Source organism: Scyliorhinus torazame, chromosome 9 (genome assembly GCF_047496885.1).
Source record: "Scyliorhinus torazame isolate Kashiwa2021f chromosome 9, sScyTor2.1, whole genome shotgun sequence".
In the NCBI taxonomy this organism is placed as follows: Eukaryota; Metazoa; Chordata; class Chondrichthyes; order Carcharhiniformes; family Scyliorhinidae; genus Scyliorhinus; species Scyliorhinus torazame.
The window spans coordinates 62175402-62194145 of NC_092715.1; the positions used below are offsets into that span (position 1 = coordinate 62175402).

At 45.4% G+C, this 18744-nt stretch overlaps 1 protein-coding gene across 1 annotated transcript in view; it reads left to right on the forward strand.

The window, feature by feature from the left end:
- Positions 1-5338: 5338 nt before the first annotated feature.
- ap3b1a (adaptor related protein complex 3 subunit beta 1a) overlaps positions 5339-18744 on the forward strand; it is a 411535-nt gene continuing 398129 nt past the window's right edge. Inside the window, exon 1 of the mRNA XM_072516008.1 lies at positions 5339-5619. Coding sequence (XP_072372109.1) covers positions 5486-5619 — 134 coding nt within the window. The 5' untranslated portion in view covers positions 5339-5485. The remainder of the gene's footprint in view (positions 5620-18744) is intronic.

The following is an 18744-nucleotide window of genomic DNA, read 5'->3' on the forward strand; positions in this document are numbered from 1 at the left end:
GTAGCGGGCCATTGCTTCTCTTTCCAGGTCACTTTGCCCTCCTGTTTGCCATAAAATTCTATCAGGCAATTTTGTCCGTCCATTTCAATATAAATCCCATGTATTACTTTTTTCCTTTGGCCTCTTTGATCATTTCTCCTATTTGCTTTGCCTTAGCGGGATGTCTTACGGCCAATGTTAAATGGGGTTCTGAAGTTAAACCCATCCTAAAAAGGTCCCTCTGACTATGGGTCAACTGTACTAACATTCCTAATCCCACAACACCGAAAAATAAAAAGGAGTGATATGCAATGAGGTCTGCTTTCCTAAGTGACTTTGTGTTTGTAAATTATATGCGTGCTCATCCTCACGAGCATACCAAGCCGTGCAATGGGTCACTATATTCTGTCGTCTGGACTCGATCAGGTGTTTTAATAGCTATGCCCAAGGTTCATTAATCTTTTGTAAGACTTCCTGCAGTTTAAAATTAAAAAAAAATTTTTTTTAACAGTGGTACTGTAAGAGTTAACGTTCAGCTGCCAGCATACAACACAGATACAGAGCGATCGGGCGAAGGCTCAGAAGTTATTACATTTTGCAGCTGGTGAGCTCGTATTTGAGACAGTTCCATAAACATTCCATTATCAATGCAATGTATTGCCGCTCCTAATTTGCAGAGTGTCTGTCTGCCTAATAGGGGAAGGTGTTGCTTGGTGGGGTACATCTTTCCTGGGGGTTAAACGCTTCTTGGCCCCTTGCATGATAGCCTCTTTCCCTTTATTTGCCAACCAGTGTTCGAGGGACTCATTTCCTTCATTCAAATGATTATCATTATTGGGAACCCAGCCCCCATTTATGCCGGGTGGGTCTGCAATCCCATCCTTCAAAGCTGGCCAAGATGCACCATAAGAGTATTTTAGAAGCAGCAAAACATCCCCTGGGAGGGGGCTATAAATAGCACACATTTAAGTCAATTTCCAATGATTGATTTTATAGGCATTAGCTATTCTTAGAGACGTATATTTTTCTTTGTCAATTCAGAAAAGGTCAACTCTCTGCTGAAATGGTTAATGTTTCCTGCAGAACCTAAGGGGCGGAGAACTTGGAATGATGCCATTTATGTCTTTTCACGTAATCTAAAAACGTATTCATATTCAATTACTTGTATTTGTAAAGGCACTTTCTTTCTTTTAAACTGATTTTAATTTCCATATGTTTCAGTTCATTAGAGAAATCTCAACAAAAATCACTTAAGTTATAATCTCTGACTCACAATGACAGACGATAAAAAATACAACCCACCTAGCACTTCCATGCTTTGACTAAAATTAATTGGTTAAACAAAACACACAGATTCTCACAGCTCACAAGTATCACAGTTAACTGGTAGCCTTACCTCATGGCTACAGACAAATTTTAATTCCATTTTTCTACAGGAACCCATCTGTTATGCTTTTGCCTTAATCTTCTATTTACTTTTACTCCCGTTTTTTGTTTCGAGAGGGGGTCAGCTTAATTAGATTCCTATGCGGGACATATAGGTTTTTCTACCTCATTCCGTTGCTTTACGATTGTTTCTTTTCATTTTCTTACTCATTTTGACTCCCTTATCTGTCCTCTTTAAGGGATTCACCTTCTTTCTTGCTCCAGATGTCTTTACCGAGGCTTCCGGACGACCTGTGAGGGGGCATCGAGTTTATTGCTCATCGTTCCTTTTGCAAAATACTTCAGAACATATATATAACAATGACCGTGGAAATCATTTACAAATACTACAGGGAGCGCACACCAGTGTTTATCTTGTCACGAACATCAAAGTCTTTTTCTTTTAAAATTTTAGTCCCTAAGGCACCTTTTTTCTTCCCATGCAGCTATCGTTAATTTATTAATTAAGATAACCCATCCTAGCATGAGTCACTGGCTAGTAATTAAGGCTGCCGAGCAGCAGACCTCCCTTTCAGCTGGGGTTGCGCTATGGCTCTCTCCCTTTCAGCTGAGAGAGTCCTGTTTAGAGAATCGTTTTGGGGTTCACATCCCGTTAAATTACGGAAACTGCAACGACTATGCCAATTATAATAAAGACAAATTCCTCGAGGTTCGATTTAAGGAAATTTATTTACACAAATATATTTGCAGTGAGAGAGTGTTCCAGCTGCAAAGCCTGTGCACTGGACTCTGAGATTTGATTGAAGATAGCATATTTTTATAGTCTGAAATAACAGCTTGAAGTAAACAGGCATGTTTATATTAAATAGACCTTGGAAAGTACATAAGATGAAATACGTAGTGCGTATGTTCTTGCCCTTGGCTAAAAACAACTCGAGTACACATTTTGTTATCTTTCGGAGGACAATGTGTTTTCATAGTAAGGCCGAGATCAGAATATTAAGCAGTATTTCATTTATGTTACCTGATTCAAAAGTAGTGTTGAACTATAGTCAAGCATTTCACAGCATGCTTCTAAGTTGGCAACTCATTAATTTCCCTTCCACAGATACGAAAATAGTTGGGAAACCAGGCAGTGAAGAGGAGATACAGATTTTACAGGCGAATATAGATAGGTTAGGAGATTGTGCCAAAATTTAACAGATTGAATTTGTGGATAAGTGTGAGGTTATCCATTTTGACCAAAAAAACAGTCAGGCAGATTATCTAAATGGAAAGCAGATTCAAAATGCTTATGGGCAGAGGGACCTGGGTGTCTTTGTTCATGCTGCGTACTTAGCCCCTACTATAATCCCTGTGCACGCACGACTGCATGGTAAAATTTGGTTCCAACTCCATCTACAAGTTTGCTAACGATACGACCATAATGGGCCGGATCTCGAATAACGACGAGTCAGAATACAGGAGGGAGATAGAGAACCTAGTGGAATGGTGCAGTGACAACAATCTATCCCTCAATGCCAGCAAAACTAAAGAACTGGTCATTGACTTCAGAAAGAAAACGGGGCCAAGGTGGAGATGGTTAGCAGTTTCAAATTCCTAGGAGTACACATCTCCAAATATCTGTCCTGGTCCACCCACGTTGACGCTACCACCAAGAAAGTACAACAGCGCCTATTCTTAATCAGGAAACAAAGGAAATCTGGCATGTCCACATTAACTCATACCAACTTTTACAGATGCACCATAGAAAGCATCCCACCTGGCTGCATCACAGCCTGGTATGGCAACTGCTCGGCCCAAGACCGTAAGAAACTTCAGAGAGTCGTGAACACAGCCCAGTCCATCACACGTACCTGCCTCCCATCCATTGACTCCATCTAAAGCTCCTGCTGCCTGGGGAAAGCGGGCAGCATAATCAAAGACCCCTCCCATCCGGCTTACTCACTCTTCCAACTTCTTCCATCGGGCAGGAGTTACAAAAGTCTGAGAACATGCACAAACAGACTCAAAAACAGCTTCTTCCCCGCTGTTACCAGACTCCTAAACAACCCTCTTATGGACTGACCTGATTAACATTACACCCCTGTATGCTTCACCCGATGCCGGTGTTATGTAGTTACCTGTGTACCTTGTGTTACCCTATTATGTATTTTCTTTTATTTCCTTTTCATGTACTTAACGATCTGTTGAGCTGTTCACAGAAAATACCTTTCACTGTACCTTGGTACACGTGACAATAAACAAAATCCAATCCAATCAATTGCAGAAAGCCTGTATGCAGGTACAAAATATAATAAGAAAGACAAATCTTCTGCACTGTAAATTCTATGAAATTGAACGTTAGCGTTTACTGTAAAAGGATTGGAGTATAAAAGTAGAGAGGTGTTGTTGCAAACGTATAGGGTGTTGGTGAGACCACATCTGGAGTATTGTGTCCATTTTAGGCCTCCTTATTTGAGGAAGGATGTGGTGGCATTGGAAGCAGTTCAGAGGAGGTTCATCAGATTGATTCCAGGGTTAAATGGGTTGATGTATGAGTTTAGAAAAATGAGAGAAGATCTGATCGATAATAATATTAAAAATAATCTTCATTACAGTGAAAGTCCCCTAGTTCGGGTACACAAGAGGGAGAACTCAGAATGTTCAATTCACCTAACAAGTACGTCTTTCAGGACTTGTGGGAGGAAACTGGAGATCCCGGAAGAAACCCACACACCACGGGGAGAACGTGCAGACTCCGCACAGGCAGTGACCCAAGCGGGAATCGAACCCTGGTGCTGTGAAGCAAACTGCTAACCACTGTGCTACCCAGGTAAAATACGAAAAGGGATTGATAAAGTAAATGTAGACAAAATGTTCCCCTTGTGGGGCAATCTAAAACAAAGAGGTCACAGATACAGGTTGAGAAACAGTACATTTAAAACTGAGATAAGGAGGCACTCGAGCTCATAGGGTGGTGAATTTGTGGAACTCGCTGCCCCATAGTGCGGTGGAGTCAGATTCATTAAATGGTTTCAAGAGGGAGATAGATGCATTTCTTTTTTTTTTAAAAGGGTGAAAGGGATATGGGGAACAGGGAGGTGGCTTTGAGACCAGGAAGAGATCAACCAGGATCTGATTGAATGGCAGAGCAGGCTGAAAGGGCTGAATTGCCTACTTCTGTTCCAATATTCCCAACATTTACCGCCCCCCTCCCCCAGCAACGTGTTCCAACGTGTTCACACTCTCCACTTTGGATAACTAGCCCAGTGACATTACCATTAGACCAACATTCTCCTCCAGCAGCGCTGGTTTAGCACACTGGGCTAAATCGCTGGCTTTTAAAGCAGACCGAGGCAGGCCAGCAGCACGGTTCGATTCCCGTACCAGCCTCCCCGAACAGGTGCCGGAATGTGGCAACTAGGGGCTTTTCACAGTAACTTCATTGAAGCCTACTCGTGACAATAAGCGATTTTCATTTCATTTCATGTAACCCACTTTCCACTACCAGCTAGAAGGGCAAGAGCAGCAGATACCTGCCCCCCCCAAAAAGTCACTCACCACCCTGACTTGGAAATATATCGCCGTTCCTTCGCTGTCGCTGGGGCAACATCCTGGAACACCCTCCCTAACACCACAGTGGGTGTACCGACACCTCAAGGTCTGCAGCGGTTCAAGAAGGCAACTCACCACCACCTTCCAAAGGGAAACTAGGAATGGGCAATAAATGCTGTCCTAGCCAGCGACGCCCACATGCCCGAAACTAGTCAAAAGCAGACTCCCCCTCCAACGGTCGGTTGGCTCTCACCGCCTTCAGGCTCTGCACCTTCTCACCGCGCGCGCTCACCGCTCCTTCACCCAATCATCAGAGGCGGGAGCGGCGATTGGCCGGGCCGTGCGCCTACGTCAGGAGGGAGCCTGTGGGGACGGGGGCGTTTCCATGGCAGCAGCTGCATCATGTGACCCCGGCGTCAGCTGACCTTCCAGCGCCTGCCTCTCCTGTCACACTTCCGGTGTCGTGGGAGTGGGGGACCGGCGGGCGAGGAGGAAGAGGAGGCGTGTGGTGAAAAAAAATCACAAGCGTAAATAGAATAAACGTTTAAACACTGGGCAGGGGAAGGAGAGACCTGGGCGAATTATGGCGAGTAACAGCTTGTCCTACAATGATCAGGGTGATCGGGGTCTGGGAAGTGAATCCACCGAGTTGGGCCAAGAAGCCACGGCGATGACTTCAGGCGGAGGGTTCCGGCTCTTCAGCGCAGACTATAAGAAGTAAGTTCAAGAGTCACTTTGTGCCGGGTTGCTCCCGACCGCAAACACTGCTTCAGCTTTCATCACCCTTCATTCCACTATTAATAAAGGGAACCAGTTTCTGTGGGAAGAGTTTGGCCAACTTTGCTGGTCTCAACGAATGTCCGAACTCACTGCCCGCTATCAGGGCCGTTCCTCAGACAAATAATGGGCGACTGAGCATTTTGTTGCGCGAAGACAGCACTTGCTCTATCACAATTAATACTTTACCAATTGTTTTAGATCGAAGTCCTGTAAACCTCTCTGAGACTGATGTGTCTTGAGTCTTCACTGGCTCTCCGAATGAGTGCTCATCGAGTGCCTAACCTCCACCTTCTACCTCGTAACCCTGCACATTCCTTTTCTTTACATAACAGTGTATGTCCCTTTTCAATGTCTCCATTCAAACTGCCTGTATCACAGTTTGAAGAAGCGTATTCCAGATCCTAACCACTCGCTGTGTGAAAGTTCCCTCATGTTATGGTTACTTTGCCAATTGCCTCAAATCCGTGCCTACTGATTCTTGATCCTTCCACCAATGGGAACAGTTTTTCCCCATCTACTCTGTCCTGAACCCTCATAATTTTGAAGGCATGCATCCCTGGAACCATTTTCGTGAATCTTTTCTATGATCTCTCCAATGCCTTTGCATCTTTCCTAAAGTGCATTACCCAGAACTGGGCGCAGCACTCCAGTTGATGCCGAGCCAGAGTTTTCTTCAAGTTTAACATTACCTCTTTGTTCTTGCACTCAATTTTCCTATTTATAAAGCTTCGGATATTGTGTGATTTATTAACACACTCGCAACCTGACCTGCCAGCTTCTATGACATATGCACCCAGATCCCTCTGCTCCTGCACCCACAGAACATTACAGCACAGTACAGGCCCTTCATCGTTTGATGTTGCACCGACATGTGAAACCACTCTAAAGCCCATCTACACTATTCCCTTATCGTCCATATGTCTATCCAATGACCATTTGAATGCCCTTAATGTTGGCGAGTCCACTACTGTTGCAGGCAGGGCATTCCACACCCTTACTACTCTCTGAATAAAGAACCTATGTCTATCTCCCCTCAATTTAAAGCTATGTCCCCTCGTGCTAGACATCACCATCCGAGGAAAAAGGCTCTCGCTGTCCACCCTGTCTAATCCTCTGATCATCTTGTATGCCTCAATTAAGTCACCTCTTAACCTTCTCTCTAACGAAAACAGCCTCAAGTCCCTCAGCCTTCCCTCATAAGATCTTCCCTCCATACCAGGCAACATTCTGGTAAATATCCTCTGCACCCTTTCCAATGCTTCCACATCCTTCCTATAATGCGGCAACCAGAATTGCACGCAATACTCCAAATGCGGCCGCACCAGAGTTTTGTACAGCTGCAACATGACCTCATGGCTCCGAAACTCAATCCCTCTACCAATAAAAGCTAACACACCGTACGCCTTTTTAACAACCCTCTCAACCTGGGTGGCAACTTTCAGGGATCTATGTACGTGGACACCGAGATCTCTCTGCTCATCCACATTACCAAGAATCTTACCATTAGCCCAGTACTCCTCTGTCTTGGGGCTGTCTAGCACAGGGCTAAATCGCTGGCTTTGAAAGCAGACCAAGGCAGGCCAGCAGCACGGTTCAATTCCCGTAACAGCCTCCCCGAACAGGCGCCGGAATGTGGCGACTAGGGGCTTTTCACAGTAACTTCATTTGAAGCCTACTTGTGACAATAAGCGTTTTTCATTTCCTGTTATTCCTTCCAAAATGAATCACCTCACACTTTTCTGGATTAAACTCCATTTGCCACCTCTCAGCCCAGCTCTGCAGCTTATCTATGTCCCTCTGTAACCTGTAACATCCTTCCGCACTGAGAACTGACTTTAGTGTCATCTGCAAATTTACTCACCCATCCTTCTAAGCCCTCCAGGTCATTTATAAAAATGACAAACAGCAAAACAGATCCTTGTGGTATACCACTAGTAACTGGACTCCAGTCTGAACAGTTCCCATCAACCACCACCCTTTGTCTTCTTCCAGCTAGCCAATTTCTGATCTGAACTGCTAAATCACCCTGAATCCCATGCCTCCGTATTTTCTGTAGTAGCCTACCGTGGGGAACCTTATCAAACGCTTTACTGAAATCCATATACACCACATCAACTGCTTTACCCTCATCCACCTGTTTGGTCACCTTCTCAAAGAACTCAATAAGGTTTGTGAGGCACAACCTACCCTTCATAAAACCGTGTTGACTATCTCTAATCAAATTATTCCTTTCCAGATGATTGTACATCCTATCTCTTATAAACCTTTCCAAGACTTTACCGGGGTTGTTTCTACTCTCCTTCTTGAATAAGGGGACAACATTTGCTATCTTTCAGTCTTCTGGCACTATTGCTGTAGACAAAGATGACTTGAAGATCAAAGCCAAAGGCTCAGCAATCTCCTCCCTAGCTTCCCAGAGAATCCTAGGATAAATCCCAATCGGCCCAGGGGACTTATCTATTTTCACACTTTCCAGAATTGCTAACACCACCTCCTTATGAACTTCAAGCCCTTCTCTAGTAGCCTGTATCTCAGTATTCTCCTCGACAACATTGTCCTTTTCCTGTGTGAATACTGATGAAAAATATTAATTTAGCACCTCTCCTATCTCCTCTGACTCCACGCACAACTTCCCACAACTACTCTTACCCTAGTCATTCTTTTATTCCTGACATATCTACAGAAAGCTTTAGGGTTATCCTTGATCCTACCTGCCAAAACCTTCTCATGTCCCCTCCTGGCTCTTCGTAGCTCTCTCTTTAGGTCCTTCCTAGCTAACTTGTAACCCTCGAGCGCCCTAACTGAACCTTCACGTCTCATCTTTGCATAAGCCTCCTTCTTCATCTTGACAAGTGTTTCAACTGCTTTACTAAACCACGGTTCCCTCGCTCGACCACTTCCTCCCTGCCTGACAGGTACATACTTATCAAGGACACGCAATAGCTGTTCCTTGAACAAGCTCCACATTTCCATTGTGCCCATCCCCTGCAGTTTTCCTCTCGATCTGATGCATCCTAAGTCTTGCCTCATCACATAATTGCCTTTCCCCCATGTATAACTCTTGCCCTGCGGTATATACCTATCCCTTTCCATCACTAAAGTAAACGTAATCGAATTGTGGTCACTATCACCAAAGTGCTCACCTACCTCCAAATCTTAACACCTGTCCTGGTTCATTACCCAGTACCAAATCCAATATGGCCTCTCCTCTCGTTGGCCTATCGGCATACTGCGTCAGGAAACCCTCCTGCACACATTGGACAAAAACGGACCCATCTAAAGTACTCGAACTATAGGGTTTCCAGTCAATATTTGGAAAGTTAAAGTCCTCCATAACAACTACCCTGTTACTTTCGCTCCTATCCAGAATCATCTTTGCAATCCTTTCCTCCATATCTCTGGAACTTTTCAGCCTATAGAAAACCCCTAACAGGGTGACCTCACCGTTCCTGTTTCTAACCTCAGCCCATACTACCTCAGTAGACGAGTCCGCATCAAACGTTCTTTCTGCCACCATAATACTGTCCTTGACTAACAAAGCTACCCCTCCCCCTCTTTTACCACCTTCCCTAAGCTTACTGAAATATCTAAACCCTGGCACCTGCAATAACCATTCCTGTCCCTCCTCTATCCATGTCTCCGAGATGGCCACAACATCGAAGTCCCAGGTACCAACCCATGCCGCAAGTTCATAGAATTTACAGTGCAGAAGGAGGCCATTCGGCCCATCGAGTCTGCACCGGCTCTTGGAAAGAGCACCCTACCCAAGGTCCACACCTCCACCCTATCCCCATAACCCAGTAACCCCACCCTACACTAAGGGCAATTTTGGACACTATGGGCAATTTATCATGGCCAATCCACCTAACCCGCACATCTTTGGACTGTGGGAGGAAACCGGAGCACCCGGAGGAAACCCACGCACACACGGGGAGGATGTGCAGACTCCGCACAGACAGTGACCCAAGCCGGAATCGAACCTGGGACCCTGGAGCTGTGAAGCATTTGTGCTATCCACAATGCTACCGTGCTGCCCTATAGGAACCCTATGGGTTCACCCACCTTATTCCGGATGCTCCTGGCATTGAAGTAGACACACGTTAAACCACCCTGCCTGCCTGCCGGTACACTCCTGCAACTTTGAAACCTTACTCATGACCTCACTACTCTCAACCTCCTGTATACTGGAGCTACAATTCAGGTTCCCAATCCCCTGCTGATCTAGTTTAAACCCTCCCGAAGAGCATTAGCAAATATCCCCCCCCCAGGATATTGGTACCCCTCTGGTCCAGGTGTAGACCATCCCGTTTGTAGAGGTCCCACCTACCCCAGAATGAGCCCCAATTATCCTGGAATCTGAAACCCTGCCTCCTGCACCATCCCTGTAGCCATGTGTTCAACTGCTCTCTCTCCCTATTCCTCGTCTCGCCACCACGTGGCACGGGTGACAACCCAGAGATAATAACTCTGTCCAAGATCTAAGTTTCCACCCTAGCTCCCTGAATTCCTGCCTTGCATCCCTTTCCCTTTTCCTACCTATGTCGTTGGTACCTATGTGGACCACGACTTGGGGCTGCTCCCACCTCCCCCTTAAGGATCCCGAAAACACGATCCGAGACATCGCAGACCCTGGCACCTGGGAGGCAACACACCGACCGCAGGTCTCTCTCGTTCCCACAGAATCTCCTATCTATCCCCCTAACTATGGAGTCTCCAATGACTAATGCTCTATTCCTCTCCCCCCTTCCATTCTGAGCAACAGGGACAGACTCTGTGCCAGAGACCTGTACCCCATGGCTTACCCCTGGTAAGTCGGCCCCCCAACAGTATCCAAAGCGGTATACTTGTTACTAAGGGGAACGACCACAGGGGTTCCCTGTACTGACTGCTTCCTCCCAACCCCTCTCACCGTCACCCATCTATCTTTATTCTTCGGAGTTACTACATCCCTGAAGCTACTATCTATAACCACCTCTGCCTTCCGAATGATCCAAGGTTCATCCAGCTCCAGTTCCCTAACACGGTTTCTGAGGAGCTGGAGATGGGTGCACTTCCCACAGATGAAATCAGCAGGGACACTGGCGACGTCCCACACCTCAAACATTCTGCAGGAGGAACATTGTACTGCCTTCCCTGCCATCCCCTCGAGACAAAACAAGAAAAAGAAAGGAAGAGCTTACCTGATAATCAGTCAACCCCTTAGGTTACAGAGGAGGTGGAACGGTGGGGGACACTACAAGTGTAGTGTCTCGGGTTTAGCAACCGCCCAACTTATATACAGGTACTAACAAATCTTCCCAGAAATCCCCACGGCCGACTTCCTGCAGCTGTAAAGGTAAGTTTTTAAAGTTATTCTTACCTTCCCGACAGGCCCCTGGACACTGCTCCCGCCGAAAATCTGGAGCTTTAGAATTGTACCCTTTCTATTGTCGCTCTGTGTTCTTCCTATAAAAATGAATTACTTCACACTTCATATTAAACTTCATCTGTCACTTTTGGCCCATTCATCAATATGCAAATGTATTTTTAAAGTTTTACATTATCCTCTTTGCAGTTCACAATGTTCCCAAGTTTTGTATCATCTGTGTATTTTAAAATTGTGTTTAGATCCCCACAGGTGTATATTAGGTCCTATCAGGCCAAGTTTTGTATCATCTGCGTATTTTAAAATTGTGTTTAGATCACCATAGGTGTATATTAGGTCTGATCAGGAAGAGCAAGGGAATTCCACTTAAAACCTTTCTCCAGGCTGAAAAACCGAATTAGCCACAGCTCTTCTCTGATCACTCAACCAATTGCATATCCGTGTTGCTACAGCCCCTTTTATTCAAGGAGCTATAACTTTACTCACAAGTCTCCGCTGTATCAAATGCCTTTTAGAAGTCCATGTACACCGCGCTGAGGACCCGGGTTCGATCCCGGCACAGGGCCAGTGTCCGAGTGGAGATTGCACATTCTCCCCCTGTCTGCGTGGGTCTCACGCCCATAACCCAAAGATGTGCAGGCTAAGTGGATTGGGTACGCTAAATTGCCCCTTAATTAGGGAAAAAAATAATTGGGTACTCTAAATTTATGTTTTTAACAGTCCATGAACACCGCATTAACTGCATTTCCTTCTTCATAGAATCATAGAATTTACAGTGCAGAAGGAGGCCATTCGGCCCATCGAGTCTGCACAGGCTCTTGGAAAGAGCACCCTACCGAAGGCCAACACCTCCACCCTATCCCCACAACCCAGCAACCCCACCCAACACTAAGGGCAATTTATCATGGCCAATCCATCTAACCTGCACATCTTTGGACTGTGGGAGGAAACCAGAGCACCCGGAGGAAACCCACGCACACACGGGGAGGATGTGCAGAATCCGCACAGACAGTGACCCAAGCCGGAATAGAACCTGGGACCCTGGAGCTGTGAAGCAATTGTGCTATCCACAATGCTACCGTGCTGCCAGTAGCACAAGCACAAGTGAACCTCATCAGTCCTCTGTTACTTATAAGAACTAGGAACAGGAGTAGGCCATCTGGCCCCTCGAGCCTGCTCCGCCATTCAATGAGATCATGGCTGATCTTTGTGGACTCAGCTCCACTCTCCGGCCCGTACACCATATCCCCGAATCCCTTTATTCTTTAGAAAGGTATCTATCTTTTTCTTAAAAACGTTTAAAGAAGGAGCCTCAACTGCTTCACTGGGCAAGGAATTCCAGAGATTCACAACCCTTTGGGTGAAGAAGTTCCTCCTAAACTCGGTCCTAAATCTACTTCCCCTTATTTTGAGGCTATGCCCCCTAGTTCTGCTTTCCCCGACCAGTGGAAACAACCTGCCCGCATCTTTCCTATCTATTCCCTTCATAATTTTATATGTTTCAATAAGATCCCCCCTCATCCTTCTAAACTCCAATGAGTACAGTCCCAGTCTACTCAACTCTCGTCATAATCTAATCCCCTCAACTCTGGGATCAACCTAGTGAATCTCCTCTGCACTCCCTCCAGTGCCAATATGTCCTTTCTCAGGTAAGGAGTCCAAAACTGAACACAATACTCCAGATGTGGCCTCACCAACACCTTATACAATTGCAGCATATCCTCCCTAGTCTTGAACTCCATCCCTCTAGCAATGAAAGACAAAACTGGATTAGCCTTCTTAATCACCTGTCGCACCTGCACACCAATTTTTTGCGACTCGTGCACCAGCACACCCAGGTCCCTCTGCACAGCAGCATGTTTTAACATCTTACCGTTTAAATAATAATCCATTCTGCTGTTATTCCTCCCAAAATGGATAGCCTCACACTTGGCAACATTGAATTCCATCTGTCAGACCCTAGCCCATTCACCTAACCTATCCAAATCCTTCTGCAGACTTCCGGTATCCTCTGCACTTTTTGCTTTACCACTCATCTTAGTGTCGTCTGCAAACTTTGCCACATTGCACTTGGTCCCCAACTTCAAATCATCTATGTAAATTGTGAACAACTGCGGGCCCAACACTGATCCTTGAGGGACAACCAATACAGTAGAGCACAGTAGGAGGATATCATGTTCTGGTCAGACTTTACTTTGAGCACGATCATAGAATCATAGAATCATAGAAGTTTACAGCATGGAAACAGGCCCTTCGGCCCAACCAGTCCATGCCGCCCAGTTTTTTACCATTAAGCTAGTCCCAGTTGCCCGCACTTGGCCCATAACCCTCTATACCCATCTTACCCATGTAACCATCTAAATGCTTTTTGAAAGACACAATTGTACCCGCTTCTACTACTACCTCTGGCAGCCCATTCCAGACACTCACTACCCTCTGAGTGAAGAAATTGCCCCTCTGGGCCCTTCTGAATCTCTCCCCTCTCACCTTAAACCTATGCCCTCTAGTTTTAGACTCCCCTACCTTTGGGAAAAGATGTTGACTATCTACCTTATCTATGCCCCTCATTATTTTATAGACCTCTATAAGATCACCCCTAAGCCTCCTACGCTCCAGGGAAAAAAGTCCCAGTCTATCCAGCCTCTCCTTATAACTCAAACCATCAAGTCCCGGCAACATCCTAGTAAATCTTTTCTGCACTCTTTCTAGTTTAATAATATCCTTTCTATAATAGGGTGACCAGAACTGCACACAGTATTCCAAGAATTCCAAGAATCTTCAAGAAAATGTTGCAAGTTAGTTAAATGTGGATTTCCTTTAACAAATCAGTGCTGGCCTTAATTGACCTGCATTTGCCCAGGTGGCTGCTATCTTTGTCTTGACATATTGCTGATGGGGAAACTGCTAGAAACAAAGTTAAACTGAAGGCCTGTATTTGCTGGTCTTATTTTTACACCCTATTTTTGAACATTTGCAATTCACCATTCCTCTGACACCACCCCCAACTCTTAAGGAAGACTGAAAAATCATGGCCAGTGCCTCCACAATTCCCACCTCGCTTCCTCAGTATTCTCTGAGCTGTGCTGGCCCTGCTACTGTGCGGCCCATCGAGCCTCACTGGCCCTTTGAAAGAGCATGAAGCCCACACCTCCACCCTATCCCTGTAACCCAGTAACCCCATCTAACCTTTTTGGACACTAAGGGCAATTTATCATGGCCAATCCACCTAACCTGCACATCTTTGGACAGTGGGAGGAAACCGGAGCACCCGGAGGAAACCCACACAGACAATGGGAGAACGTGCAGACTCCGCACAGACAGTGATCCAAGCTGTGAAGTGACAGTGTTAACCATTGTGCTACTGTTCCACCCATTCATACACATTTGATTTTGTTTATTATAACATGTACCGAGATAACAGTGAAAAGTATTTTTTCTGCGAGCGGTTCAAACAGATCATTTAGTACATGGAAAGAAACGAAAATACATAATAGGGCAACACAAGGTACACAATGTAAATACATAGGCACATGTTGCATTGTTGAAATTCTTCACTCTAAAAAGTAACTTGATCATCTTGGAGCAACTCTTTTTAAAGACGGATCACATTTCTCAACATTTATCCCTCATTCTGCTCTTTATTATGTTTAACTCACTCTGAAAAGTAACTTGATCATCTTGGAGCAACTCTTTTTAAAGACGGATCACATTTCTCAACATTTATCCCTCATTCTGCTCTTTATTATGTTTAACCATTGATTAATATGATATTGACTCTTTGACTTGGGAGGAAAAAATTTGAAACCCAAACCAAATGGATCAAAATTACTGACACTGTCAATATAAGAACCACGGGTGAATCTAAAGCGACAGCTTGAAAATGGCATAATGAATTTAGTTTAATACCTAAAAAGACACAACGTTGATATAATCCATAGATTCCCTGCTGTGCATCAAGTCTGCACCAACCCTCTGAAAAAGCATTCTATCTAGGTCCAGCCCCCTGCCCTATCCCCGTAACCTGTACATTGATCATGGACAATCCGCCTAACCGCCACGTTTTAGGACTTTGGACAAAACTGTAGCACCCCAAGGAAACCCACACAGAACATGTAAACTCCACACAGGCATTCATCCCTGGGTTATACTAGTGAGATATTAGGGTTTTTTATAGACTTGTGGTCAAATGGCCAATTAGTCAGGAACAAATAGCATGCAAACCATACAACCAATACAGTAGAGCACAGTAGGAGGATATCATGTTCTGGTCGGACTTTACTTTGAGCATGATATGTACTTCTGATCAAGATTTATGGCTGACATTCAGGCGATTGGAGCAGAGCACACTGGAATCATAAGATTCATAAAGGGTTCTCCAATATTAAAGGTAAGACTGGAGAAAATGGACTTTCAACTAAGAGTGCTCCACCAGTAATCATGTAATGAAAAGTTATACCTGAGACACTATTTTAAGCATAACACTGATGGACCAAGAGCACACAAGGTCCAAGTCATTAAAAAGCTAGCTGAGAACTGAGTCCAGAAAGGTGTTAATGTGGCACAATTACAATGTGCAGCTGACTTGTTTCTGATGGTGCAGGCACAAACTTTTCAATGTTTTGTTCAGAACAGTTAGGCAATTGAATTTTTGGGGCATTAACTGAAAAGCTTTTTTCATCCATATGTCTTGTGAAGTTTTTATTTTCCAATGGTTGGTTATGGAGGTTACACTGCCCTGGATTGAACTTGGGGTAAAGCAAAATGCTCCATTGTTTCTGGCCCAGGAACATTTCACAATTCTCTCCTTTTTTCCACCCCACACTCCCCTGCCCCTTTCTATACCTATGGAGCAATAAGGGGTATCTAATGCGAGCTATGGTCTAAAAATAATCGGTTTAGCCATAAGACCATTACAATAATTGTCAAATAGATGAACTAGTGCTTTGGTAGGGCACCACTTTTTTCCACTGCGATTCTATATTGCTTTCATGTGCATTAATTTTGTGATTCTCCTAACCACTTGCCTGCTCCAGATGACTTACAGTGGATGTTGTTTAGGTTTCTTTGTTAGATATTTGGGTAATTGTTTTGATAGAAAGCAGTGGAGAGTGACAGGTGTCTTTTCAACAATTGCCACACTACAGCAGACCTGTGCGCAGTCCAACTGCTTGGTTCAAATCAAAGCAACTTTAGCCATGTCTTTGGGAAGTTGCTAATGACTTGTTGCTGGTGTTTCATTATATTTTTTGTGATGTGCCACTTGGGCATGTTGTTGTGGTCCAAGAAAAATTGATGAGGTTCCAGCTGTGACAGATGAATGAAGTGACTTTTTAGGAATGGATTAGCGATAATTCTGAACGCTTGTCAATCAATGACAACTTGTAGAAATATTTGCCTTGGTTCTGGTCAATTGTGCTTGTAAGGATTAGCACTTTTTGGGGACAAATAAAAGCAAGAAGCTTTTTAAATCTTGTCCACTATTCCACATACGTGGCTGAACAAATGCCAAGACCCTTACCAATACTATTTGTGTGAATGTTTATTAAACATTATTTTGATAGTAAGAAGTTAAATAACAATTCATGGTCGGATAGTGGGCTAACACGTGGTCTGCTTTCAGTTGGTGTGTCAGTGATGCAGTGGTACTACTTTCTACTTTGGGAGTTCCCAATTTAGCTGCTCTGCTACCAAGATGAATGGAATGAAAGAAATTCACACTTTAGCGCCAGATTGCACTTTTTAAAAAAAATTGTATTTTATTACCAACATGTATCAAAACAAGTTACAACATATAAACACCCTGGGAAACATTGATTTCCGGCAATCAACTGTACAGTCTGTACAAATTCCCATCCCCGCGACAAAGTTCCTCAAACACGGTCACAAATATCCACCACCTTTTCTCAAACGCCTCTGCAGAGCCCCATAACTCATATTTTATCTTCTCCAGCCGCAGGAAGTCGTACAGGTCGCCCAACCAAGCCACTACCCCTGGGCGATGCCGACCGCCACACCAGTAAAATTTATCACCGAGCAATCCGAGAGACGAAGGCCATGTCATCAGCCTTCCTCCTCTCCATGAGTTCCGGCTTCTCTGAAACCCCAAATATTACCACCAAAGGGTCTGAGTCCACCTCCTTCTCCAGTATCCTGGCCAAGACAGCGAACACCCCTGCCCAGAATTTTCCCAATTTTTCGCAACCACAAAACATGTGCATATCATTCACTGGCCCCCACCCACACCTCTTGCACTCATCTGCTACCTCCTGAAAGAACCCACTCATTCTCGCCCTGTGCACCACCTTAAACTGTATCAGGCTTATCCTTGTACAGGAGGAAGACCCGTTTACCCTACGCACTGCCTCACTCCATACTCCCCAATTGATCTCCCCTCCCTATTCCTCCTTGATCTTCACCACCCGCTCGCCTCCCTGCCCCCCCAGCCACTTGTATATATCCCCAATTCTTCCCTCCCTTTCCACATCCGGAAGCCGCAATCATTCCAGCAGGGTGTACCCCGGCACCCGGCTCAAACCCATGGTTCTCGCACAGCGGCATTGGCACCAACATCACTTCCACCCTAAAATGCTTCCTCAACTGATTCCATATCTTCACCATGGACTGCACCACCGGGCTACCTGAATACCTACTCAGCCATTGGCAACAATGCTGTCACTATAGCCCTCAAACTAGACCCCTCACTGAATTCCCCCTCCATCCTAACCCACTCCACCCCTTCGCCTTCCCACCACTGCTGCACCTTGTCCACATTCGCCGCCCAATAGTAATGAAGCAGGTTCAGCAACACCAACTGCTGCCTCTGCCTCTGTAGCAGGGTCCTCCCCACCCTGGGCACCTTCCCCGCCGTACAAAGTCCAAAATGATAATAATAACCGCTTATTGTCACAAGTAGGCCTCCAGTTACTGTGAAAAGTCCCTAGTCGCCACATTCCGGCGCCTGTTTGGGGAGGCCGGTAGGGGAATTGAACCCATGCTGCTGGCCTTGTTCTGCATTACAAGCGAGTTGTTTAGTCCACTGTGCTGATCGTGTCCAATTTCCGAAAAAAGGCCTTTGGTATAATGATCGGGAGAGCCTGGAAAATAAATAAGAACCTCGGCAAAATATAAATTTTCACCACTTGCACCCTCCCCATCAATGTCAACTGCAGTGTATCCCACCTCTTATGACCCTCTCTGGCTTCCTCCACCAGCTTTGTTAAGTTTCACTTATTGATTCCCTTCCATTCCCTCACTACTTGATCCCCAAATCCCTAAACCTATCTGTCGCTACAATAAATGGCACCCCCCCCCCCCCCTAAATTTGCCCACCGTCCCAGCTCATTCACCGGGAAAACCTTGCTTTTCCCTACATTCAGTTCATACCCTGAGAACCCTCTAAAGACCCCAGCAGGCACATAATCCTTCCCAAACTCTTCAGCGGATCCGAAACATACAGCAACAGGTCATCGACATAGAGCGACTCCCGCTGCTCCTTCTGTTCCCTCAGAATCCCCTTCCACTCCTCCGACCCCCTGAGAGCCATCACCAATGGCTCGATGGCCAGCGCAAACAGTAACGGCGACATTCCACCAGGTCCTTCCCCTTTTTCGGAATTAGCGTGATTACTGCCTGCGTCATCCTCTCGGGCAGCTCCCCCTTCTCCAGCACTTCATTAAACGCCCCCAGCAGATGTGGTG